Source organism: Silurus aristotelis (genome assembly GCF_946808225.1).
Source record: "Silurus aristotelis genome assembly, chromosome: 17".
Taxonomy (NCBI): Eukaryota; Metazoa; Chordata; class Actinopteri; order Siluriformes; family Siluridae; genus Silurus; species Silurus aristotelis.
Window position 1 is genome coordinate 4,756,839 of NC_139590.1, and position 25,923 is coordinate 4,782,761.

Consider the following 25,923-nt stretch of genomic DNA (forward strand, 5'->3'; position numbering starts at 1 on the left):
CTTCAAGACTGTTGGAAGACCATTTCAGGTGACTACCTCTTGAAGCTCATCAAGAGAATGCCAAGAGTGTGCAAAGCAGTAATCAAAGCAAAAGGTGGCTACTTTGAAGAACCTAGAATATGACATTTTTCAGTTGTTTCACACTTTTTTGTTATGTATATAATTCCATATATAATTCCACATGTGTTAATTCATAGTTTTGATGCCTTCAGTGTGAATCTACAATTTTAATAGTCATGAAACTAAAGAAAATTCTTTGAATGAGAAGGTGTGTCCAAACTTTTGGTCTGTACTGTATATATATAATATTATAATATTATATAATATATTTATATATTCCAATTATACACATACACGCATATATACTCCACACCATTAGGTGGCGGTGTGGTTTTCCGTGAAACATAAAGGAAGAAGTAGAAGGAACGTACGTACGTACGCGAACGTAAGACGTAGTTTACGCCTGTTCCTGTTGACGTGTTTCTGTCGGTTCTGCATTTCGTTCTGTGCCTGAAACGAAAGCAAACAAGAAGAAGTTTCCTTCCTTTTAATTTATTGTTTATTCTCAGTTATTTTTTTTCTAATTCTCACGGATCGAGTTTGGGTCAGAAAATGGAGACTCTTTACCACCAGACTAACAAGTGAGTGCACGCGCACTTTCCGTTTCCGACTTATTTAATTTAATTTATTTGTGTCTTTTAATGTGTCACAATAATGACTATCTTTCTTGTCTTAATAAAAAAAGAAGAAGAAATGTACCAGTAACATACTGTACAGTGTTGTGTGTTATAACAGTACAGTATGAGTTATTAGTTGTTATTATTATGATTATTTTGTTTGATCATTATTAGATTGGGAATTAGTATTGGTATTATTATTGTGTTATTATTCAATGGAGATTAAATTTTGTATCAGGTTTGGTGTAAACATCACTTGTTTTATATCTCATGTAAAAATCAGTTTCAGTGTGTTAGCAGACATTTTATTGTGACGTGTCACTGGGTGTCGCTTTCACATGAATCATCGATGAGTCGAGTTTGTTTCCCTCCCCATCATTAATTATATGATTTCATTACTTCAACCTGTTGTTATCCTGTGACCAGCTGTGATTGAATGATCAGTCATGATCTTTAACTTTCCTTCTGTCTTTTATTATCAGACAAATCCAGGAGATCCAGTCCAATATGGGGCGACTGGAGACAACCGAGCGACAGTCTGTTCACCGTGAGTAATTGTTCACCCTCCTTCCTTTTTCTCTCAAGATCACATTGTAGGAACTGATAAAAACTAACCTTAGGACTTTGTACAGGACATTTTATTCAAATCATCTGTCCAATCATGATTATTTTTTTTTTAAACGATAAATATATTATTAGTGCAAGGACAATACAGGAGAGTGCAAAGAGAACGCAGGACAGACAGTGCAAAGAGAACGCAGGACAGACAGTGCAAAGACAACGCAGGACAGACAGTGCAAAGACAACGCAGGACAGACAGTGCAAAGACAACGCAGGACAGACAGTGCAAAGACAACGCAGGACAGACAGTGCAAAGAGAACGCAGGACAGACAGTGCAAAGAGAACGCAGGACAGACAGTGCAAAGACAGTGCAAAGACAATACAGGACAGACAGTGCAAACAGAACGCAGGACAGTGCAAACAGAACGCAGGACAGTGCAAGACAAGACAAGACAGGACAACACAGGACAGTGATGATCTTCTCAGCTGTCCTCACTATCCTCTGTAGGGACTTGCGATCTGAGACGGTGCAGTTCCCTAACCAGGCAGTGATGCAGATCCTGTTATATTATCCTGTTTTCTGTTTAAATTAAACTGAGGTGGCGTGTTGAGGTGGGGCTGACCCGAGAGCAGCGAGTCAGTCTGGTGCCCGAGCAGGAAGGACAGGGAGGAGTGGGTGAATAAAGGTCTTGGGATAAGTGGTGTCCAAAGTTTGTGTTTGATATACATCTCTGGGTCTCAGAAAAGCGTCTCAGCCAAGCAGTCGCCTGCATGGGTGCCGATGACATCACGCGATTGTGTGTACGAGTGTGAAGAGTGTCTCAGTGGGTGTGGAGCTGGACAGATTCAGTGTTTATGTGCATCATTAAGCCATCCCCCAACGTTTCGATAATGTTTCCCAGCAGCTCCAGAGCCTCTCCCAGGAAACGGCAAACATCCTGGATCTCAATCAGCCTTGGGTTCACAGATAAAGGAGGAACGGCTCATGATATCTCGGCCAGTAGCTCTGGGCCTAATGTGTTTTCAGATAGACAAACAATTGAGAAGTGTTTAGTATGCGAGGGAAAAGGGACATTTGTTTAAATAGATCTCATTCGTAACAATATGACCTGAAAACTTTTACCTATAGAATCTTGGAATAAACAGGAAGAACCTGAGATCACACTTCCTGTTTATCTGTGGCAAATGCACATGAGTTACTAACCAACAGTTAACCATCCAGCCTGCTTAGAAATTTAGGAGCACACGGTGCCTGCCCCGGTCTGGAGCATGTTATGATGTGTGTGTGTGTGTGTGTGTGTGTGTGTGTGTGTGTGTGTGTGTGTGTGTGTGTGTGTGTGTGTGTGTGTGTGTCTGTGTGTGTCCTTTCCAGTGGTTGAAAATGAACTGCAGGCCAGAATTGAGCACGTCTTCACTCATCTGGAACGTCTTGAGATCTTGGCTGGGAAAGAACCGCCTAACCGCCGTCAGAACGCCAAACTGTGAGTTTTTCCGTCCTCTCTGACAAATTCAGGAGACTCGGAAGTGAGGCAGCAATCTTAAGCCAGGCCGAATGCTCCTCATCCTAGTGTGTGCTGGTGTTTAATTCACTTCGACTTCTATTCGAAATTCTATTGCGCTTTGCACAGTGGACATTGTCTCAAAGCAGCTTGTACGGAATGTAGAACAGAAATTCAAATATAAGTGAATTGCGTGCGTCGATCCCCCGATGAGCAGCCTGGCATGAGGAAGAAACCTTGAGAGGAACCAGATTCCAAAAGGAAACCCATCCTCATTTGGGTGAAACCAAGAGTGTGATATATAAATGCAGAGCCTGAGCTTTTAAATTGTCAATGATTGAGAAACAGCTTTTGTAGAATGTTATTTGAGTATTGATTCAGAGGTTGGTTGTTTATCCTCAATGACGGATATCTTCATAAAGTGAAATCTAACTGGAGCTGGTACGTCTCTAGATGGCTCTGGATCTTCTCGGGGTCGAATGGTGATAGTGACAGTAAGCTGAGTTTTATAGGTGCGTAAAACAGCGCCTGCTTTTGTATGGCGTGTAGCATGTGTAATGCTATCATATTAAGTTATATTGATTAAATTGAGTAGTTTATTATATTGGCACAAATTCAATTGATTAAATAAAATGATTAATGCTCTCTCCCTTAATCTTAGCTTACTTTACAAATGTTTGTATTTAAGAAACACAGACGATGGTTATTTATTTATTAATTAAATTTATATATAAATGAATTCCTTCCATCCATTTATTTACTCATCCACACACAAACTCGTTCCGCAGTACAAATCGATACGCCACAGCGGTCTCAGATCAGAAGTGGGCGGGGCTTATACAGTCTATATAAGAAGTTGCTAAGTTATATAAGACTAAGTTTTATCCATAGTCCACTTTAAACGTTAGGAAAATTCTTAACACGCACCTTTGCGTGTCGTTTTTATATTCTGGCCTCATCAGCTGCTTGCCGTTATATAGTACATTTAATCGAACGTTTTTCTTTTAGTTTACAACCCAAATTTGTTTTCCGCGCATCTACAAATATTAACAATGTTAGTAATAAAATAGTAATAAAAAAGAAAAGAAAAACAACAGTCCTTTTTCATTTTTCTAATTCTCTTTCTAAAATATTGAATAACCCCCAAAAATAGATAAAATATAAATAACCAGTTTAAAACATTCTCATCTAACATTGATCTTTTGTCCAAATATCTCGAATACATAAAAACACTGTTTTTCAGCTTCATTTGTGGTTCAATCCTAAAAAATTTTTAGCTGGGGGAGAGAAAAAATGTCGACAAATGCATAAGATAAAAGTAGAATTTATTTATGCTGGGACTAAACTTGCTGTCCGATTATTTTTTATTTTTGGGAAATTTTGGTTTTCAAGTGCCATGTTTTCAAATGTACTGCATTTAAAAAGCTGCAGATTTCAAAACCGTTCTGTAGAGAATCAACTTTTCCAGTTCTTATTTACATTTATGGCAGACGCCCTTATTTCCAATTATCTCTTTTTTTTTTTTTTTTTTTTTTTTACAACCGAGCACAACACGTCGGTGTATCACCGGTACTCTGAACCCACTGTGGTGTTCCTTGTACGCTCATGAGCGTGTGGTCAAAGTCGATAGGAAGGGAAACACCAAGAGGAGGAAGCGTATCGAAAGTGGCTTTTCTTCCTTGGAAGCATGAGGACGGACGAGCAAATAAGTGACATTCGGTTTCGCTTTTTTTTTTTTTAAACAAGCACATGCCAATACACAGCCTCAACATTCCATATAAGGTCCCGTCATCACCCCGAACGTGTTACGACGCTCCATAAACAACCCCCAAAAAAACCTGATGTAGACACATGCGTATAGTCGCACGCTGTTTTCCTGGTCACGGTAACAGAATTCCCGATCGGATGTTTGGAAAAAATATTCTATCAATTGCATGATTATCACGTATTTTTAAAAAATCTAAGCAGCACGGCTGATATTATGGCAGCGTGGTATAACCCATAGCTAATGTTTGCGATGACTGTTGACGATCCGTCCTGTCATACGGAACGAGTCATTCTGTTTTTGCTGTTGGTCTGCCCGCAGGCGCGTGGAGCAGCTGAAGTACGACATGCAGCATTTGCAGTCAGCCCTAAGAAACTTTCAACAGAGACGATACACACGTGAGGCTCAGGAGAGGGAAAGGGACGAGCTGATGAGTCGCACGTTCACCACCAACGTCAGTACACACACCACACACACATTCACACACCGTACATTCGATATTAACATCCTAATTTCTGTTCACCGTTTCTTTTTGTGCAGGACATGGACACGTCCATCCCCATAGACGACACTCTTCAGTTTAATTCTAACCTGCAGAGTGCACACAGGGGCATGGACGACCTTCTTGGCTCCGGAGCGAGCATTCTCAACGGCCTCCGCGACCAGAGAAGCACGCTGAAGGTGAATTTGAAAACCCTGCCAAACATTTTTTTATTATTATTTTTCTCAAAGTTTTCTCATTGTATGGGATCTACAGGTTCTCTCGGTCGCTTTGGAGCATTTCTCGAATCGTCCTGAATATTCGCAAACAGAATATAAACAGAACCACACATTGGGTTGCACTTTTCTCAAAATCCTCAGTTCATCTCTCAGGTTTTCATGTCAATGAACATCTCATTGGCACCAGAATAAAAAGGTTCTTCTGTCACTGTTCACGTTATCAGTATGACGGCACAGGATTCCCACTTTTACTGTACTTGAGTGAGATGTTGAGGTTTTTATTGGGAGTGACGAGGATGGACAGAATTAGAAATGAGTTTATTAGAGGGACAGCGCATGTAGGACGTTTTGGAGACAAGGTGAGGGAGATTGAGATGGTTTGGACATGTGCAGAGGAGGGACATGGGGTATAGCGGTAGGAGAATGCTGAGGATGGAACCACCAGGAAGGAGAAAAAGAGGAAGACGAAGGAGGAGGTTTATGTATGAGGTGAGGGAAGACATGCAGGTAGTTGGTTTGGAGGGGTATGGAGACGGATGATTCGCTTTGGCGCCCCCTAATGTCCGAAAGAAGAAGACTGTACTGTACTAGTGTTCGTTTGTTTCCTGGTTGTTGATCCGATGCCGTTCACTCGCCTTCATTAGTGACATTCCAGATTCATCTGCACAATTTATCAAGACAGATTTATCAAAAAATGAGAAGCAGTATCATTTGATATCAACATGACATCAATAACCGATAACGTAGGAAACAGCAGCCAATTCGACACAATTATTAAAATTATGTACAAAAAGCATTGGTGATTAATTTTTTTTCTCGATTCGCTTTTATGATGTGCGCTACGCCGTGGAGGTTCATACCGGCAGGTTTAAGAATTCCATTTCCGAGAAAAGCTCCAAAGCAACCAGGAAAAACTGTAGTCTTGACGGTCGACCCGAGAACACGCGCTTAACCAAACCGTTCTCTCTCGCCGCGGATGACAGGGTACCCATAAAAAGATGCTCGACGTGGCCAACATGTTGGGGTTGTCCAACACAGTGATGCGTCTGATCGAGAAACGAGCCACTCAGGATAAATTCATCATGGTAGGGGGAATGCTGATTACCTGCGTCGTCATGTTCCTGGTTTTCAAATACCTGAGCTGAATTTTTCTTGCCTCAAATGGACTAATAACTGAATGTAGAATGGATCTTCGGATCCTTTGGTCTCAGAACAGACTGATTTTTTTTTTCCCATGGGATTAAATCCACAAGATGATCTTTGAGATTCTGGTCTCTATGAAGGTTTTCTACTACATCCAGATCTGGTGACTAGGAAGACCACAGAACTTCTTATTATGATTGAAATATCTTGGGTGCATTATTTTCCTGGAATTAAAGGCCATCGAAGGACCAGGACATTGGTGGCCATGAAGGAATGCAGCAATACTCATTCCACACCATTATACCATCACTGGCCTGGATGGTTGGCACCAGAATTCTGAATGTGCCTCAGCAGAAAATTGAGATTGATCAGATCAACACTCTTCAACTGTCCAGTTTTGGTGAACTCGTGCCAATGGGAGCCTCCAGGCATTTTATTTTTTTGTCTTCTGCTGCACAATCATTCCAGAGTCAAAATCATTGAGATTTTTTTTCCTCTATTCTGATAGAACATCATAATCTCTCAACGATTTAATAAATAACTGCATGAACGAGTAGTTGTTCTTTAGAAATGGTTTACTATATGTATAAAATCTGTCCACTTACTCAATGTTGCCCCCTTGTGGTGTCTTGCACAGTCACTCATGTCCAGAAATTCTTTAATCTTCTGCTCTGATATAAAAGATTGAAATAATAATCGGAGATTCCTGGTTTCTAGCAAAATATGAAATGAAAATCCATAAGATATTAGTCACAGCTGCAGTTCTAATAGTAGGAGAACAAGATGGACACCAGATCTCGATGCACCCGAGAGATCAGAACATATTTGGAGTTAGAAAGGTGAAGAATTTCCTTTTTTCTGGGTAATTAGCTTCCTCTTATGCGTACCTTCATGTCAAACCACCAAACACGTGACACTGCAGTTACTTTCTCCTTTTTTTTTTTTTTTTTTTTAAGTTCAATCCTCTGAGTTTACAGTAATAGCAAACACCCTCCTTTATCACCAAAACTAACGCAATCTTACAAGGTATTTTCTTTGCTCGCTTACTTTGCCATGAAAAGTGCAACCAGTGCCACCTAGTGGCTTAATCCAGTACTGCTAGTTCATTGTTCCAGAAAGAAATTCCCTCGATCACAAATTTTTAATACGCCTTAAAAATACAGACCAACTAGACTAATTCCTTAAGGTTTTTTGAGGACGGAAGAGAAGATCTAAATACAAACATTGCGTTGTTTACAACAGTAGACGCCTTTTCCGATGTGAATGCAATGATTCAGAGATCATGGAATATCTGGAGAAAAGTGTGGGGGATTCCAGAAAGCATACCTGAGTAAGTTTAAGGGTAAGTAAGCAGATTTTCTCAGCTTTTGGTTCCAAGAACTCGCATGGTATGTAAGTATCTATAGCAACTTATGCTCAGTTTGAGGACTAGTTTGTTTCAGAGAGGTGACGGAGCACAGCGTGCCCATTTCAAGATGATCCAGTGGATGTGGAAGCACAGATGGTTTGGAAATTTAGGGCAGTTTGCCTAGGACTTAAACGGTTCCTACACACTTTTGTGCAGTTCCCTGACTATAAACCTCTAAGAGTCATACATTCCACAGAGTGACAGGTTTGTCCTTTCTATGAGAGACTTTAGGATTGTAGTCGCCTAGCACTTCTTAATCTATTCATACTGTATACAGCCACAAATGTTTATAATTATATTACTTTCAATTTCAAGGTTCCCAAATGTGTTCGGGGGCATTGATGGAACCCACATTGCTATTAAAGCTCTTCTTCTGTAAGTGAAGGAGACGATGTTCATAGGAAGTCAATCCATACCATCAATGTGCCGGTAACAATAGATTACTGGGTGGTAAATCTTTTGGTGTTTAAACCATTCAATCACCCGTCGTGAGGACCAGTAATGACGGGTGATTGAATGGTTTAAACACCAAAAAAAGTGACATGGAGATGGACTTTATACAGCTTCAAATGGAGAACTTGAAGCTGTATAAAGTCCATCTCCATGTCACTTTTTTAATATGCCTTTGAAGATAGACCTTAAGACAGCAGGCCTTTTGTCCACTAGAAAGACAAAATATAATTCTATATACAATCATAGATCTATTGTTTAAATGAGAAAGGACGCCTTCAGGGCGGAGGTACATGGACCCTCATCTACATATACATCCCCAGCCATATTCTGTAATCAATTTCTGTCACAGCAGAAGTGTGGACTCTTCATTCTAATGTGCAAATAAGTACAAGGATTCTTTGTCTACCAAACAAAAACGAAAAAAAAGGACCACAACTACTTCTACAGTATAAAGAAATTTACAGAGCCTAAAAAGTAAACGCTTGTCCATTTTTGCAACATCGCCAAACTATTTTTGCATCACAATGAAAAGGGAAAGTGACGTATATATCTAGTTTTATTAAAAAAAAAAATGTTGTAGATGCAGCAATATTTTTGATTTCGTGGTTACAATGGGATTCTTCGTAAACCACCATTAAAATAATTGTCTTCTGGAACTTGTACCTTGTGCACTGGCATCAACTCTGGGTTACCAATAGGAGCTAAAGCCTCACTCACAACAGATGTTTTGGAACCGGTATACCCAGATTAAGCAAGTTTGGGGTTAATCAATCGAGAATTCAGGGTATATGTGACATTAAATTATTCATTAATTCTGGAATGAGATGTACGGTACAGGTTTTACTCCTACAGTAAAGAGATCAAGAAACCGACTGGCTTGAAACTGGGTTTTTTTTTTTTTTTTTACTGGCTTGGTTTGACTCCACTTGTCTCCTTCAAAGGTAAGATTTACTACAAATAATCATATGATCATCTTGACTAGTGCATTAGTTCTTGGTTCTTAAAGTGTGGGGCACTCCCCTCTAGTGGGGAAAAGAAGGCATGACAGGTGGGTCACAATAAACGGGATTTATCAATTTCATGCTCTTATGATGTTCTCTATTAAAAATAAAGTTCATACACTCAAAGAAACCACAATTAGATTATCAACCAGACAATTTCTATTTTTAAACTTGATGCTATTTGATGTTATTGACTTGACATTTCAATAAATGTGACTTTTTTTTTTAAAAACAAAGTTTCATTACCATTTTTGCTGAGAAACACGAAGAAACCTTGAGAGGAGCCACTCAAAAGGGAAATGCATCATCATTAGGGTGATACTCTTCCACAGACATTACTAGAATGCCAAATGGTACGGTATAGAAGTACAGTACAGTTTACGATTGACCTTCAGTCCTTTCCATGCAGGGACTTTCTTTTGGATGACAGAAGCATGTTCTGATGGACAACAGGATGAGGTCCTCGAGCCATCAGTACATTGCAAATCTTTACAAAAACATACCAGTTGGAGGACCGGATATTCAAAACCACACACATTTGTAGGTGAACATAACTTTTGAGTGGAAAACCGGTATGAACACATTTCATACAAAACATACTGGAAATAAAACCCACAGAAACGGGTCTCGAACTGCTTTATTTTCCGTCACATCAATAAAGAATAAAAAAGTGAATATATTTGCTTCCACTTACGCAATGTATAACGTTACATCGCCCCAAACCCCAAAACGAATCCCTGTGCATCAGACCTGCCCCATGACCACCCCAGTTACAGCAGGTTTTTTTCAGCTCTATTATACCAACCCTGATCAAATCTTTTCCTGCCCTCTGTTTGTTTGTCTTTGCCCATTCATTCTTTTTTTTGTACTAATTTTAAACAGTTACAAAGTTGTCTTATTTTACAATACTTTATGATATCTATTTACAAAGAATTAATTACACAAGGAAAAGCTCAGAAAAACAAAAAAAACAAACAAACCTGGAAAATAATTTAAAATCAAATAAAAAATAAAATTATTGCAGAGTACTACAATCATACAGTTCTTACATGATGCGAAAGCAGCATCTCGATGTCCATTTTTCAGTGCAACTTAGGTCCATCAGAGCATAAGGGGACACCCAAGACAGTGTAACAGAACGAACGTCAACATCTTCCGACATCGAGGTTTTGTTAAGCGCCTCAGTTGTGTTCGGTTTTCTTTATTTTCTTCATGGATTTTTATTTTTTTTTTGTATTTCATTTATTTTACTTTTTTTTTATCACAAACCATTTACAGTTGCATTAAGTATGAAATATGGCTTTTAATCCCTCTCATAATTCCTGTTCTGGTTTTGGTGCTTCACTTGGAGGAGAAAATCTGTTTAACAATAAATCCTGATTATATGCCTGCAACTTGACTGTCCACAGTAAGTCTCTTTGGCTGCAGGGTTAAAAATAAGACCATGAAGAATATGTTTTTAATTCTATAAATCAAAAAAAAAAAAAAAATTTCCAGTGGTGGGTTTTATAGCTGCAAAAATCTCAATTTGTAAGAAATCCTCAAATTCATAATCGTCGGAAAAAACTATCGGGTATTTCAGAGCATGTGTCACGTTTTTTTCTAAATCGTAGGTTGGTTTTTTTATTTTTTATTTTATTTTTTTACTGTTGATAGTCCAACGAATATTATATTTGAGAGGTTACCACTGATGGAAAGACAGCTAATAAAAAGAAGCAAGGCTACCAAAGAAAGGTTCCATCTCAGGAACCATGATTAGGAGGGTGCTGAAGGTCTTGCCCTGAAAAAATGGGGTGAAGGAGAGGGTGGAGCTGCAGAGCTGCTGCTGCAGCTGCAGCTGATGGCCGTGGTGCGAAAAGAGCGGGATAAAGGGCATGGGGGACATGATGTAAAGCTAATGGGGCATGGTGGAGTGCAGATGCTGGGATTATGTGAATTGGCTGGCCAGGGAGAAAGGCAGAATGGTGGGCCGAAATCAGACCAGTGGGCCCTATTGAGTGGCTTAAAGTATGACCTAATGTGTGGCCCAAAGGTGACAAAGAAATAGGGGTGAGGTGGTGTTGGGGTATATGGTGTACTTGGGCAAGCTGGGCGTGAGCATGGTGAGCATGGTGTGGATTGTGATGGTGGAGTCCCATCGCTGTAGCAGCTGCATGATGCTGCAGGATGGCGTGTTGCACCGTTGTAATAGACGTGGCTGAACTCGCAGACACAGCAGGCTGCTGAATGTGGATCGGTTGCAGAGCAGCAGGCGGTGGAGGAGGCGCAGGCATGAGGCTGGCAGCAGCAGCCAGGTTAGCTGCTGCTGCAGCGGCCGCGGCCGATGGGAAAGTTTTCACCTGTTTCGCTAGAAGCTGCTGCTGGATGTGTTGCTGGGCAGCTTGTTGAAGCTTACTGTATTTCTCCATCTCCTCTGGGGTAAATGTGATCGGCTGGCTCTCCAGCGGTGCCAAGCCGTCCTCTTCGGCTTCCATGCCCATATCCTCCTCCTCCATAGTGGGGACCGTGTAGCCTGGATAGGCGTGCATGGCTGTTTGCTGGCCCATGTCAGGTCCCAGAATACACCCGTCCATCATTGGGTTGTTGGGGTCTTGGCCAGGCTCAACTTGGTATGCAGGCATCACTTCAGCTGATTCCTGCCCGAAAATTGACCGTTGATCATGAAGTACTTGGGGTTCTGAGACTTGGTCTCTGGTCTCATCGGAGACCACGGTATTTGAGATCATCTCCTCCACCTGTTGCTGCTGTTGCTGGACCGGTGGAGGAGGGGGTGGGGGTGGAGGTGGAAACTCGCGGATTGGCTCGACAAGGATCACCTCGTTACTTGTATCGGAGCCCTTTCCAAGTCCTGACTTTTCTCCATCGTCCGTTCGCATTACAGAAAGTAATGGAGGTTTCTTTCCTGCTTGCAGTTTACCGAATAGGGGCAACATGTTTTTGGTTCCAAGAACAGGGGGGAGCTTGGGCCCAAAGTAGCCCTGTGGGGGGTCCTTAATTTTGTTGCCTGGTTTGGTTCCTGACTCTTCGCCGGCCTTGCGAGACTGTACTTTTTCGAGAAGCTGTCGCGCAGTGAGTGTGTTCCGATGCTCTGAAGCACCTCCTCCTCCGCCGCTTCCTTTAGTTGCTTGAGTCGAATGGCTGGTTCGTGGCTGTGCACGGGATGAGGAAGACCGCAGGGACTGCGACTGGTAGATGCGAGAGCGGTTAAAGTTGCGCCGCCGTGAAGAGCTGTCAGCTCGTCGGTTGTGACTGTGCCGATGCGGTGAGCCTTTAGTGGAGCTGGACGAGCGACTGGCAGAGCTCCGACTCCGGCTGTAGCTGCCGCGTCTGTACGAGCGAGCGCTGCTGCTCCTGCTGCTCCGACTGTAACTGCGGCTGCTGCTGCGATGATGTCGTCTGTGGTGCTTCCTGCGACTGTGCGAGCGCGACCGAGAACGAGAGTCTTCCTCTGAGGACGAGGAGGAGTAATGCCGTCTATGTGACCGCCCACCCCCTCTTCTGTCGTATTCAGAGTCTGAAGACCGTCTTTTTGTCCTGCGGTGATGTTCTCCATTGCTGTAGTCACTGTAGCTATCAGAGTAGCTGTGGCTGCGGCGACTGTAAGCGCTGCTTCCTGCCGAGGAACGTTCCGAACTGCTTGAATACGACCAACTGCGAGACGCTTGACCTCTGTTACGCCGATGATTACGATCTCCTCTGTGAGTGGAACGGCTTCGTGAGCGACCCGACTGTCCGGAGTCCTCGCTGTGGTGCCGATGTTCACGTGGAGGGGTAGCGTGACGGTGAGGACGGCGTGAGCGCTGAGACGCGGAGCCTCCTTCTTCGTCGCTTTCACTTGTTGGGGGGCGACCACCCGCAGTGCTCTTCTGGGCAGAAGCAGAGCAGGATGCACCTGATGTGCTCGGGTCAGGTTTGGGACGTTTTGTAGCACTGTGCTCTTCTAAAGAGTTGGACTTTGCTGTGCTGCCCTCTTGAGGACCTGCCCTTTGCGACAGTTCTTTATGGGGCCGTTTTCTTTTTCCTCCATCTGAAGTCAAATTTCCTCCTGTAGGCTGTGCAGAGAAATTGGTTCCACCTTTTTCATCGGTGTCTTTCTGGTCTTTATTTTCTCCTGCTTTCGTGTCGTCCTCTGCGCGTGCTTTGTTTTTCTTCCGTTTGTGTTTCTTTTTCTTTTTGCTCTTCTCCCCTGGTGTCTCAGTCTCCATCTCGCCCTCCACTTTCTCTTTAGCCTTTCGTTTGGCTTTTTTGCTTGACTTCTTGTGTTTCTTCTTTTTTTTCTTTTTCTTAGACCCTCCTACTGCATCTTCAGAGTTTTCTAGCTTCTTGTCTTTGCTCTCATGATCTGTCGTCCTTTCTTTTAAGGAGGAATCGTCTTTTTTGTCAGCGCTGACACCCGGTGGTGCTGCGATAGTTTCTCTACTTGTGGCTACAGTGGAAATGCTATCTTCTGGCTTAGATCCCTCTCCACCATCAGCATTAGCTGGTTTACCAGCTTTGTTTGCCTTACCACCTCTGTTGCCTTTATTCCTGGACAGCTTAAAATCAAAATACAGAGGGTTGCAACTGTAGGACAGTGAAGGCTGAGCCTTAGTGAATTCCAGGAGTTCAGAAGGCCATTGTAATGTAGTGCTCTCGTCTTTACTCAGAACAAGAAAAAAAGGGCCTGTTGGCATGCGAGGGCCAGTGTCTTGAGGTTCAGATAACACTTGCTTAGCCTCAACTAATTGGGAACCAGTGGTCGAGGAATCCGCATTGCTCGCCGGGGTGTTATCAGATACCACTTCAGTATCTACTTTGGGCAACGAAATCAAATTTGTATCTGGCTCTTTTACAGGCTCGCTCACAGAGTCCTCTGATTTGCAATCGCTGTTTTTAGACTCTTTCTGTTCAACCTCTGCTTCCGATTGCCCTGCTTCCTGCTCTTCCTCCCCATCCTCTTCTTCCTCTCGACTACTGCACTGGTCAGAGGACTTCATGAAGAGCAGAAACTGGAAATGAGGCTTTACCCGACAGTGCGCAGGAGGCATATAGTGATAATATTCCGGCTCCTGCCCAGAGTAACCTTCCTCTTTCTTCATCATCATATTTAACTTGTTAAGAGTGGATGCCAGAGTCCCTCCATCGTCAGACTGGGGCTGTTCATCTGCTCCACCCATGCCACCAGATCCACTCTGTGGGCTGTCGGTGCTGGATGCTGTACCTCCTTCCTCCACTGTTGTTTTCTCAACTGCTTCTTCCTGGCACTCTTCTCCTTCTATTGCTTCCTCTCCATGGTCTGCAAACACAGCTGCAGCTGTCTCTAGTTTGACAGGTGCCTTTTTAGCAAAGGAGAAGGACACGCTGACTTTGGGAGCGTTGGATCCAACGCTTGGTGTCGGCGAAGACGTGTTCTTGCGAAGGGAGAAACTGATGGTTGGTCCCGGTTTTGGGGAGCTTTGACCAAAACCGCCAGAGTTTCCCTTATCCTCTCCTGAAGATTCCTCTGTCGCACTATCTAGGGTCATAGGAACACCATCGATGCTTGAGAAGACACCTTCTTCTCCGTCAACTGCCACTGTGGTTTGCTTGAACATTGGTCCGCTACCAGGAACGCTGCAGAAAAAGGATGGCAAAAACATTCCGGAATGAGACTAAAATCAATCATTAATAAACCAGTTATTATTGAAAAATTCACTTTATTCGTATACAGGAGGCTGAATTGAATTCCAAAAATGTTGTACATCTTATAGTCAGCGGTGGCCATTGCGCTCACCATTCCTGCTGCTTCCTCTGCTCCGCCAGCTCGTGTAAACGCCGCAGCATCTTCTCCTGCTTTTTTCCAACTTTGCGGGAACGCGAAGACACGTTCCGGGCAAATTCCCTCTGCTTCAGCTCTTTAAGCCTCTGAGAGGAGGAAACAAAAACCCCACAAGGAAAAGAAAAACAGATTAGACAAATGCAATCTCACATCACACCTGAAAATGTGAATAATCGGAGGGGGAAAAAAGTCAAGAAATTACACTGTGTCTGTCAGATCGAGAAATTCTAAATTAAACCATTCTAACTCTGTGACTGCCTGGATACAAGTTGGCCATAAAAATCATCCTGAAGAGCGAATAGCATTTTTATCCTACCTGTTTGTGTGCATGGTCATAAGAGTTGATGTGATTGTCAAACTCCTGGTGTTTCTGATACTGCTTGTCACATAGTTCACAGTAAAAATTCGCTCTCAGGTCTTCCAACGCCTTGGCAATGGCTTTCTCTTTCTCGGCGTAATCCTGTAAAAAAACAAACAAAAAAACAAAAAGCTAGCTCAGGAAAACCTGAGTGGAAATATTTAGGTAGATAGAGAATGAGTGTAATTCCCCCCTCCCCCTATAGAGGGAAATAATAGCGCAAGCTAAGTTGTCTAGCCAGTGTAAGTGTCACCTTGTATTTTTGCCGTAACTCCTCCGTGTCCTCTTTCTCCACCTCCAATGCTCGCCGCTTCTCTGTTGCGTCTTCAGCGTAATCCAGCTGTCACCAAGATACAAAGAGGTCAAGGAGGTTACACAAAAACGGGGGAGGAGATGTTAAGGGAGAAAAAGAAAAAGGAAAGCTGTTCATAAAGTCACAAAGTCGATGCGCAAATTCCCCTCACCTCCATTTCCATGCGTCCCATCCCCATGACATCATATTTGACGATGATGGGTACAGGGTCGGTGCGTCCTGCGAGTTGAGGAAGGAGAAATACATAGGGAGAGAGAAAGGAAAGAGAGAGGGCATATGTTAGATTCCGAACAGGGCCTTAAACAAAGCGAGAGTGGGACAGCCTGCTTAGAGCACAGGGTGCTGGGTTAGAAAGACTGCCTTCAAGTGCAAGAGATCAGAAAGCTACAGTGAACCAAATGCTAGCCATTCTCACAGCTTTATGTGCGGCGTTCTGCGTTCAATATTGCCGCCGTGTGAATTGCACTGTCTGGGACAGGATACCATCATATGCACCGTTTCACACTTAACGGAGTGTGACTTTAGAAATAGCCCCAGCAAATGAAAGGAGATTTTAAAAGCACACCACGGCTAAAGCTATGAGCGGGATGGAGGGGGAGACGAGAGCGAGCAGGAACGAGGCCGATATTGACTGGATTAGATTTGTCGCAGTGTCCCTACAGTGTCCTCGGCTTTGAGGGTGATCAATCTCGCCCATGCGTACTTCCGCTGCACTCTGCAAAAAAAAAAAAAAAAAGGATCGACATTCATTTGTAAGAGTCCAGGGGATCGTCTAAATGGCAGCGTGGCAACCGTGCGATGTGACTTACAGACCGCCGAAACTTCCAACCGGGTTTAATGTGGAGTTTCACCATCTATCGTGAAGGGGGGGAATAAATAAAAATAAGCATCACACGCTGAAAGATTTCTAATGTGGGATGTGGGGGGAAACCTTGCAATGATAAATTTTCCAAGTGTAATATGAGTTTATATTGACTGGATTATCTTCTATTTTAAAATCTTCAAACCGTGGGCAGTTTTCTTTTTTTTCTTTTCTTTTTTCTTAAACAGCTCACTAAAGGCATATTCAGATGCCTTCAGTGGCGCCGAGAAAAGTTGATCTGCATTCCCGTTTCTGTGAATGCCAAGCTCATGTGTATTAGAACACAAGCTGTGAAAAGAGCTAGGTCAAATAATAATTAACTTCAGAAAAAAAAGAGGAACAAAACCAGGATGAATCAAAAGGAAAAAAATACAAATAAAAAAGACAATCAAAACTACTCGGAAAACTGACACATAATTGCTTAATCCACTCATAACCAGCCAAACAAAGCGGAATACATAGATATAGACAGAGGGAAAAAAAGAGAGAGAGAGATAGAAAGAATGAATGATACAAGCACTGAGCTACAGCAGCAGAGTGATGTCACAGGCCAGACGCTGCCATGGTGACAGTGCAGGATTTTGGAGGTGTACTTACCTGAGAGAGTGGGAATGGGTTAGGGGTAACGGGGGGGGGGGGGGGGGGGGGGGTGGACAGATAAACAGATAGATAGACACACAAACAGGGAAGGGGGTGGATTCACATAAGACAGAAAGGCAAAAGAAACAGAAGTCATACTAAACTGCTGCTGCGAAAAGGCTGGCACCACGGCACATTCAATTAGAGACTCAAATCATTTATGTGGTTTGGTTTCAGTTTTTTTTGTTTTTTAGGTCGTTAAAATGGTTTTACACGCTGGGTCGGTTTGCACCCGTGGGCTGAATCTCATTCAAGAAATAATACGCACCAAATAAATAAACTGTAGGTTAAGTCCAAGATGACAGAGTTTATGATGTTCAGCTGTGAAGTAAAATGTAATTCTGTATCAGAAACTGTTACTGTTCCTGTTATGATAAACAAATAAACATCATGTACTCAGTCAGTAGGCGTAAAGGTTTTGACTATACAGAGTGAACCGTAACACTTTAATACCTCCCTCTGCACCCCATTTAAGTTATAGAGACTAAAATATAATTGATGTAGTGCATAGTTTATTCCCAGGTCTTTTTCCCAGGAAAATCTAGAGCTTCAACCCAGTGGTACAACTCTTTGTATAATAAACAGAAGCTAAAGTAAATCAGGGCCTATCCAGACTCCACCCTCCAATCACACATTGTTTACAGAAAATTGGAAAAGTCCAGAGCATTAATTGCATATTATCCAGTCAGGAGAAAAAATTAAAAATTAAAAAATAAAACTCTTTATTTTTTATTTTTTATTATAAAAGCAGGATGGAGTCTCAAATCAGGCCAAAACTGAATGATGTAAACAGGAGAACAGTAGCATCATCTAGAAGAACGCACGCAAATTGGAGAAAGACTTTTTATCGCACGGACAACCAAAAAGAGAGAGAGGGAAAAAAAACTGAAAACAAAACGAGAAATGCTCAGGAAGAGTGATGTCAATTTCTCTGATACACAAGCAGCAGAATGACGACTAATACAAAGAGGTAGAAAGAGTTGAAGCTTATTTATTAAAAAAAAAAAAAAAAACTTGTGCTCTGATGACAGAAAATGTAAATGAAAATACGGGAGGGTTAAAATAAAATTAAGGGAAACAAAATTATCAAAGGATTAAATAATAAAAAAAAATAATAAAAAAAATTAACCAATTTCAATCAGGGGAAAAATAACATTTACCACTAAGTTTACCATCAGCACAACATGGCCAGGATCATAATGCTGCAAAAAAGAAACACCAATTGGTTAAGCAGGAAGATTGAAGAACACAGAGAGGGGGGTCAGGGGGTCAAATGGGGAACTGTTAAGGCTTGGGGGTTTAAGGAGTTCAGGAGCAGAGGCTTTGATGCAGCCCTACCACTATGGAGGCTTTGGGTATGATTACACGAAAGAACTCTCACCATCCTCTGACTTCCTGTTCATCCTTCTCCATTCTGTATCTCCCACTAACTAACACTGTCCTGTTGATGATACATGTTAAATAATAGGGATGCACTGATACTGTGTGCCAGACAGTCCATGTGTTCAGTACAGACACCAAAATATAAACTCTACCTAGTAATAATCAAAGTTAGTTGATGGAGCTATATTGATATTGAGCTACAGAGCTTATTGTGTTTCAGTCCCAAAGTCACACACTTGGATTATTCCATCAATAGTTCAGAGATAATTATACATGATTCGATTTATTTTTTATGACAATTTTTAGGTTGTTGTGATATTTTACTTTATTTATTGTTTTCTTTACACTGCGGCCCGGGTTCGAACCCCGGTCAGGGAACCAGCCCCAGCCACTCTTAGTGCCGGTCCCAAGCCCGGATAAACGGGGAGGGTTGCGTTAGGAAGGGCATCCAGCGTAAAAACATGTGCCAAATCAAACATGCGGAGCATGAATACGGATGATGCGCTGTGGCGCCCCCTAAAGGGAGAAGCCGAAATATATATATATTTTTTTTATTTATTGTGTTCTTTACTTCCCGATTTCGCATTATTTACTATTAAAAAAAAATATTACTTCACAAAAGAATTTATATCAAATATGAAAATAATAATTATGAAAAATATAAGATTGTTTTTTAACATTGAAAATCAGTTCAAATCAAATTGATCACAATCCCGCTCCCGAATGCCGTAGCTTAAATCAAACTTTCCAGTTCTAACTGTTGTTTCAGTGCATAACAATCGGTCATTGTTGTAAGCAGTTATTAAGATCATACATATTTTAATTCCCCTGGCGCTGTGTGGGTAGACGTCTACGGTTGGCCGAAATTTCCTCTGCATGAGACATTTTATCAAGTTACTTAAAAAAATAAATAAATAAAAATAAAGATATATATATATATATATATATATATATATATATATATATATATATATTTTTTTTTATATATATATGCGCCCCCACCCCCCAATTTTTTTATTTATCTGAATGCTATTGTTGATTATCATTAAAAAAAATAAAGCAGCATCATTTAAACTTTTCCTGATACTGATAGGAGTATTAGTGCATCCCTATTAATTATTTAAAGCAACTTGCATTCTCAAAATAATTATCAAAAAAGACCAATTAAGCACAGTAGCAGCCCCCCTTTCCCCCCCTCAACCATCATGCGGGTCATCGTTTATGTGACTGAGAAAGACTATTTTAGTGTGTGTGTGTGTGTGTTGCATTAATGCAGTAGTCATACTGTAGAATAACAGATGGTATAATGGTATAACGCATTTGCATTCAAAGCAGCACAATGAGTTTTACCCCCATTTTATTATTATGATAAAAAAATTAAAAAAATCGGCAGCCTGGGAGAAAATGACCAGCATGCTTCCAGCAGAGGGGAGACCAATTAGCAGGCAAACACAAATATAAATATACAAGCAGGATGGTGAAGGTTTTTTTTTTTTTTCTTTTACCCTGCCAAGCCGAACATCTGAACCCCCCCGACCCCCTCACCAATGACACTCACGCACTCACACTCGCACTCACAATCCACGTGGAAATACCACACCCACGTTACCACGTGTACGGTCACTTCACAAAAGTGGACGCAAGCAAAACTGACAGAGCGGCTGAAAGACGGAGGAAGGGAGAAGGGGCGGGGAAATGGGCGGAGATTCGGGCTCATTCTGCAAGCTATTCAAAGAAAAGAAATATTTATATATATTTATACCATGGGAGAGATAAAAGCAGAGATAAGTTCAAAGCCAATCAGAGGACCCAAATCTCATGTTCACAGCCAATCAAGAAACACCGAGAGATGACAAAAAGTGATCTATTGAGGGTGAGTGAAATCAACAAGACCGTCATTGACTTACAGTGAGCTACACAATCACTGATTGTTTGTTTGTTTGGAATCTGGTGTGAGTTTGGAATCGTAGCACTGGCATTCTGGGCAGAGAAAAGTTTAGTGATTGTAAGCTTACAGGAGGGAACTAAGAGAGGCCGTTAAGCTACACTGTAAAGGGACGTCTTCATTTTGTGCAAAAACATCCACACACACACACACACACACACACACACACAGATATATATACATATACATATATATATATATATATATATACACGTATATACATATACATATATATATATAGATATATATATATTTACACACACACAGACACACAAAAAAAGGGCAGGGGAGGTTCCTACAAACCTTACCTACAAAACAAAACAAGAGCAAAAAAGAAAGAAGAGTAAAATAACAGTCAATACAATGGAAACTCAAAGCATCGGGAAGACAATTCATTACAGTGACAGGACAGCAGTAGAGATTGTGTATATTGAGGTAAAAAATGTTCTCCACATTGAAGGAAAAGATAAATAAAGAAAGAAAGAATCCGGTTTCCACGTAACAGCATAATAAATCTCTCGCTGCTCGTTCGATACCGACGCAGATTTCTTTTTGGTCGACCTCGACGACAAGCCTCGAAGACGAGCGTCATCATTCCTGTTTATCGATTTGTAGTTACATTCAACGCAACGTCAGCAAAACGCGGCGTCACTCGCGTTAACGGCTTTTAAACGTTCGTTCCCTCTCCAGGTTCTGATTTCGGTCACGTAAAAAGCTTGTCTTGTTGAAAACACTAAAAAAAAACAAAAACAGAAACTACCTACTTGTTTCTGAACAAACCGACAGTGGAGACTCCGACCATAAATCCCAAATAAATGACTCCTTACAGAGAAGAGACCTTTTCTGATATGCACACAGAAGAAATTAAACTAAGCAATGCTGAAGTGTAGTAGTCAGGTACTGATGTAGGTGATGTGAGGAGGCCTGGGGGTGCAGTCAGCGTTCACATTCATCCCAAATGTGTTCAACAGGGTTGAGGGTCAGAGCTCTGCGGCAGGAGATCTTCCACACCAACACAAAAGCATATGTTCAAGCATCGTCATGCTGGAACAAGTTTGGGAAGTTTTCAAAACTTCACCGTTTGCAACAGCTGACCAACAGGGGGTGTATTTGTGCTCCTGTGTAACACAAGTCCCCATGCATTCGTCATATTGAGCCCGGATTACGAGGTTAATCCACGCGCTAGTCTTGCAAAAGCAGCAGCACGCGAACAACCGTCTATACCGTGCTCGAGGAAATGAGGTCGTTCATAAATCTGGGCTGAAAGGAGCATCGTGTCTGGCTAAATATTTAGCGCCTAATTTGCTATAAAAACACTTTTAGATAATTGAACCCGATCGATCGTAAAATAAATGTAAAAAATGTGATCGGCAAACCGCTCACTTTTACAGTTTTGCGCAAAAGCACTCGAATACAACTGACAACACCACTGATTTGGAACAAAGGCAAACTTGCTTCTCGAGTATCTCTGTTTTCACTTAAAGAAAGCGCACCCTCGAAAGCACTAACTCTGGGGTATTACCTTTAAACTAAGCGAGACCAGTCTTGACTGAAATAGAGTGTTCTTTTGGAGAAAGATTTATCGCTGGCATGTTGATACGAAGGTCTTCGATTTCGTCAGATGTTTACGATTAGCATAAGGAGTAATAAACTTGAGCCGACGGGGGTTTGCGCGAGTCTCTGGTTGTTTGAATCTGCTGAACGCTGATCAGTTGCTAAATAGACTCTCTGTCTGCCAGCTATGACATCAGCATCATCCAGACATGCGAGGGCATGAAAGTACGAGAGCACCATTTTGAGCTCTGGGCTTTCCACATGCAAACTTTGCTTGAATCTGAAGGAGTAGGACACAAATCTAAGCAAATCCTGGAGGAGAGGAAAAAAAACGAAACAAAAAACTCCCAACCACCTACCGGGCCAAAACACACGAGCGCATCTCATGCTTGTACATACAATCCGAATTTTATTTGGGAAATGAGAAATAATCACAAATCGGTTTAACGCTGTGCGTACATGCAAATAAACGAGTTCAGAAGAAAATGGTTGCTTGGGGAAAGAAAGAAAAGAAATAAAAACCCTTGATCTGAAGAAGGTGCTGGCAGAATGTGAAACCTCGACTATATTAAATCATGTGCACTATTGATTGCATTAGGGCTGTAAAACGATTCCTTCGATCACTGGAGAGAACTCTGTCTAACAATCAGCTCTGGAGGACAGATGAAGCAAAGGAGGCCTTGTTCATACACCAACACCTTCAAACCTCAGGCCCACAACATTGATACCGGTGGACACACCAGAAATGTCGGATGTTTGCGAGGAAAAAAAAAAAGCAAACCTTTATGTTTCCAAAGTTCAGGATCATTTTGAACTAAAACAAAGAAAACACCGTAGGGTGTGTGTATATTTATTTATTTATTTATTTATATTGTTTTTGTATTGTGTTGTATATATTTATTTGTATTTACATTTGGATGTAACATGGCAATGAAATGCACTAAATGGGTTTAGTTTTCACAGATATTCCTTTCAGCAATTTCAGCAATTAAAAAAAATAAACCAGCCGATTAATCGGTGAAATAATCGGTAAAGCAGTCGATTAATCGTTTAAAAAACTTTGTTGTTTAATGTAGCAACAGGGTTCTGAAGGAACGTTGTCTCATGGATGAAATGACAATAAAAGCTTCTTGAGTTGAGACAATCGGTAGTACCAGCCGAATCAACTGATTAATCGGTCGACCGAACGAATAATCGCTGAAATAATCACTGTAATACGTGATTACTAAAATAACCGATAACAACCGCTCTAGTCTGCACATCCTATTCAGTCATTTGACAGGGTTTTATCACAATCCTACGGTTTTCGAGAAAAAACAAATGCCATGCGGTGTCTGTTCACGACTTCAACACAAACATCTGGCCAAAGCATTTTTACATCTCAGATCTCATTCTTTCCTAATCGGAAATACCAGCTGCATCACTTCCACGGCATTCGATCACAGCTGATAACACCATTATACACTTTACATTTCTAGCCAGTTTGAAAAAAATGTGCCACCATTCCGCCTGGCAACGCAAAAAAACGTAACAAAAAAAAACCGAAACACTGGTATATTATCTGCGTTGAAGTCTGATGAGTATGCGCAGCCGGTGCCATCGCTCCCTCGCTTCTCAAAGCAGCTGCTTGTTCTTTGACACAAGGACGGGTTGTGTGTGTGAGGGGGAAAACGTATTTTCGGTGTCCCTCCCATTAGCATACACACACACACACACACACACACACACACACACACACACACAACACACACGCCTTGCGACCGGTAAACAGCTCTATGCTAACAAAGGATGCCTTACATACAACCTTCAATAACAACAACAAAAAAGACAGAAATGTGGGGAAGGGGAGGAGGAAAAAAAAAAAAAAAAAAAAAAGAGGAGAACAAGGAACAGGAAAGAACTGAGAAACGATGCAATTTTGGATCGGACCTGAAATTCCTTCGTTATCTTTGCAGCGCGTGTGTGATAACATCTTTCTTTGCTATCTGACTAGAGAGCGGAGAGATCTTTGTTGTGCGTTTCAGTCCTTTCATACATCACAATCGTTTTTTGCTTCGGTTTGATCGGTGCTGTAGGTCAGAAACGGCATCCGAGAATTTTTTTTCCTCCTTCACCCCACCGCAGTTTCTGTTTCCCAGAAGACTCGCTCTAAGGGAAGATCTGATGTGTCCTGGTCCTGCGGCGTCCGCCGAGCGTATAAATACGTAAACTAAACCGGCTACTCGAATGACGACGTTGCGGAAACGTAGCATGAGATCGAAAAAAAAAAAAAACGTGTAGGAAATGGAAATAAAACATTTGAATTGTAACACTAGAAGAAACGAGGCTCATTTGTGTATGCGTGTGCGAGTGTGTGTTTTCGTTGCGGTTCCTTACCCTGCATCGTTTTGCCGAGGCCTTGTCCCAGCTTCCAGCCATGTTTCTGAAGTAGCCGATGGCCAATGTTATCCTAACGGGAGGAAAGAAAAAGGGAAGAAAAACCAAAAATATTCCAATAATAAGAAGAGCTTTTTTTTCACACCGTCGCACTCATACACACTTGACGCAAGCGCACGTGGCAGCAAGACTTTTATATATAAAAAAAATAATAAATTTAATTAAATTAATTAAATTAAATCTTTACTCTCCTCTTTAGCGTATTCTTCTAACTCTTAAAACTCAGAACTCCTTGTCAGGATAAAAAAAAAAAAAAAAAGGAAGAGAACGAAAGGGAGACGGGGAAAAGTGGAACAAGGGATGAGAGGGTGAGTAAAGGACAAAGTCACAGGTTTCTCTGCTGGGAAAAGTACCATAAAATGTAAAACCCCCAAAGTGCTCACTCTAAAGCCTAAAACCTAATCTACACAGTAAATGAGACATTTTTTATTCACCAAAAAACAGTGGACAAACAGCCAGCACACAAAACTGTAAGAAAAAAGTAAAAGAAAAAACAAATCTGAGTCTACTGATTCACCTTCAGTCTCAGAATGAAAGGGGAGGGGGGGGGGGGTGTTTAAAAACGAGCGGTTATATATGTGCATGGCATGTACATACATATATAAACCGCTTCGGAGAGAGAGAGAGAGAGAGAGAGAGAGAGAGAGAGAGAGAGAGAGAGAGAGAAAGGGAAAGAGATTAATACACAAACAACTAAAAGCAAAAAAAAAAAAAAAAAAGCAATACAACATCTTGCATGAAATAAAATAAAAAAATTAAAATTCCACAAGCGTTCTGTGAGTTCACCATGACAACAGAACCACCACGAAACATACAGTATGCAGCCAACGAGAGAGTGAGACAGACAGACACAGAGAGAGACAGTAAGCAAGAAAAATGGAAGGAGAGAGAGAGAGAGAGAGAGAGAGAGAGAGAGAGAGAGAGAGAGAGAGAGAGAGAGAGAGAAAAAGACTGAGGCCTCGGGTTACCATTAGGAGGCCCGATGTACGTGCGCGTGTGCGCGCGTGGGAGGGGAAAACAAAACAATAAAACAAAAAGAGAGAGAAAGTGAGAGAGAGAGGGAAAGAAAGAGTGTCGGGATAAGATACCGTTCTAACACTTCAAAAGATTTATGCAACACTATTGCATTACTTTAAAGTACATCAAAGCAAAAAAATTGGTGCTAATCATTCCAAGCAGACTGAATGGGGTTTCGACAAAACAAAACACTGTAAACAAACTAAAAGTTATCATAAGAAACGTGAAAAGGGGGAGGAGGAGGAAGGTGATTACCAAAAAAAAAAAACCTAAAACCCATAAAACAGCATGCGGCTTTTTGTTAAAACCGTTTTAACAAAAAAACAAAAAGGAGACGGCGGTGTTAGTAGTACGGAGTGTGTGCTGAGCAGGGAGGAAAAGGTGACCGTGA

General features: G+C 41.6%; 2 protein-coding genes and 1 long non-coding RNA gene across 16 annotated transcripts in view; 2 read left to right on the top strand and 1 right to left on the bottom strand.

Annotated features, from left to right (window-relative positions):
• The first annotated feature begins 390 nt into the window (after nt 1-390).
• Nucleotides 391-6,922, top strand: gosr2 (golgi SNAP receptor complex member 2). The gene is made up of 6 exons (XM_083567293.1): nt 391-641; nt 1,160-1,224; nt 2,612-2,720; nt 4,825-4,957; nt 5,044-5,184; nt 6,207-6,922. Exons 1-6 carry the CDS (start codon nt 613-615, stop codon nt 6,366-6,368), a joined length of 639 nt encoding a protein of 212 aa, XP_083423419.1. The 5' UTR covers nt 391-612; the 3' UTR covers nt 6,369-6,922.
• A 2,925-nt stretch (nt 6,923-9,847) lies between these two features.
• The window catches only part of gpatch8 (G patch domain containing 8), a 32,466-nt gene continuing 16,390 nt past the window's right edge, over nt 9,848-25,923 (bottom strand). For 6 of the 14 annotated variants that reach the window (XM_083567200.1, XM_083567195.1, XM_083567201.1 and 3 more), the window contains 6 exons: nt 24,456-24,528; nt 15,848-15,915; nt 15,637-15,723; nt 15,342-15,485; nt 14,981-15,111; nt 9,848-14,820 (listed from right to left, as the gene is read on the bottom strand). In XM_083567200.1, the coding sequence (XP_083423326.1) occupies nt 10,971-14,820; nt 14,981-15,111; nt 15,342-15,485; nt 15,637-15,723; nt 15,848-15,915; nt 24,456-24,528 (4,353 nt within the window). In that variant the 3' untranslated portion in view covers nt 9,848-10,970. Of the gene's footprint in view, nt 14,821-14,980; nt 15,112-15,341; nt 15,486-15,636; nt 15,724-15,847; nt 15,916-18,357; nt 18,400-20,487; nt 20,653-24,455; nt 24,747-25,923 lie in introns of those variants that run through there. The other 8 variants (XM_083567205.1, XM_083567196.1, XM_083567206.1 and 5 more) reach the window with 5 other exon arrangements.
• Nucleotides 20,808-25,551, top strand: LOC310740491. Its single transcript, XR_014537664.1, has 2 exons — nt 20,808-22,656; nt 23,065-25,551. It is a non-coding gene; the product is annotated as an uncharacterized lncRNA (long non-coding RNA).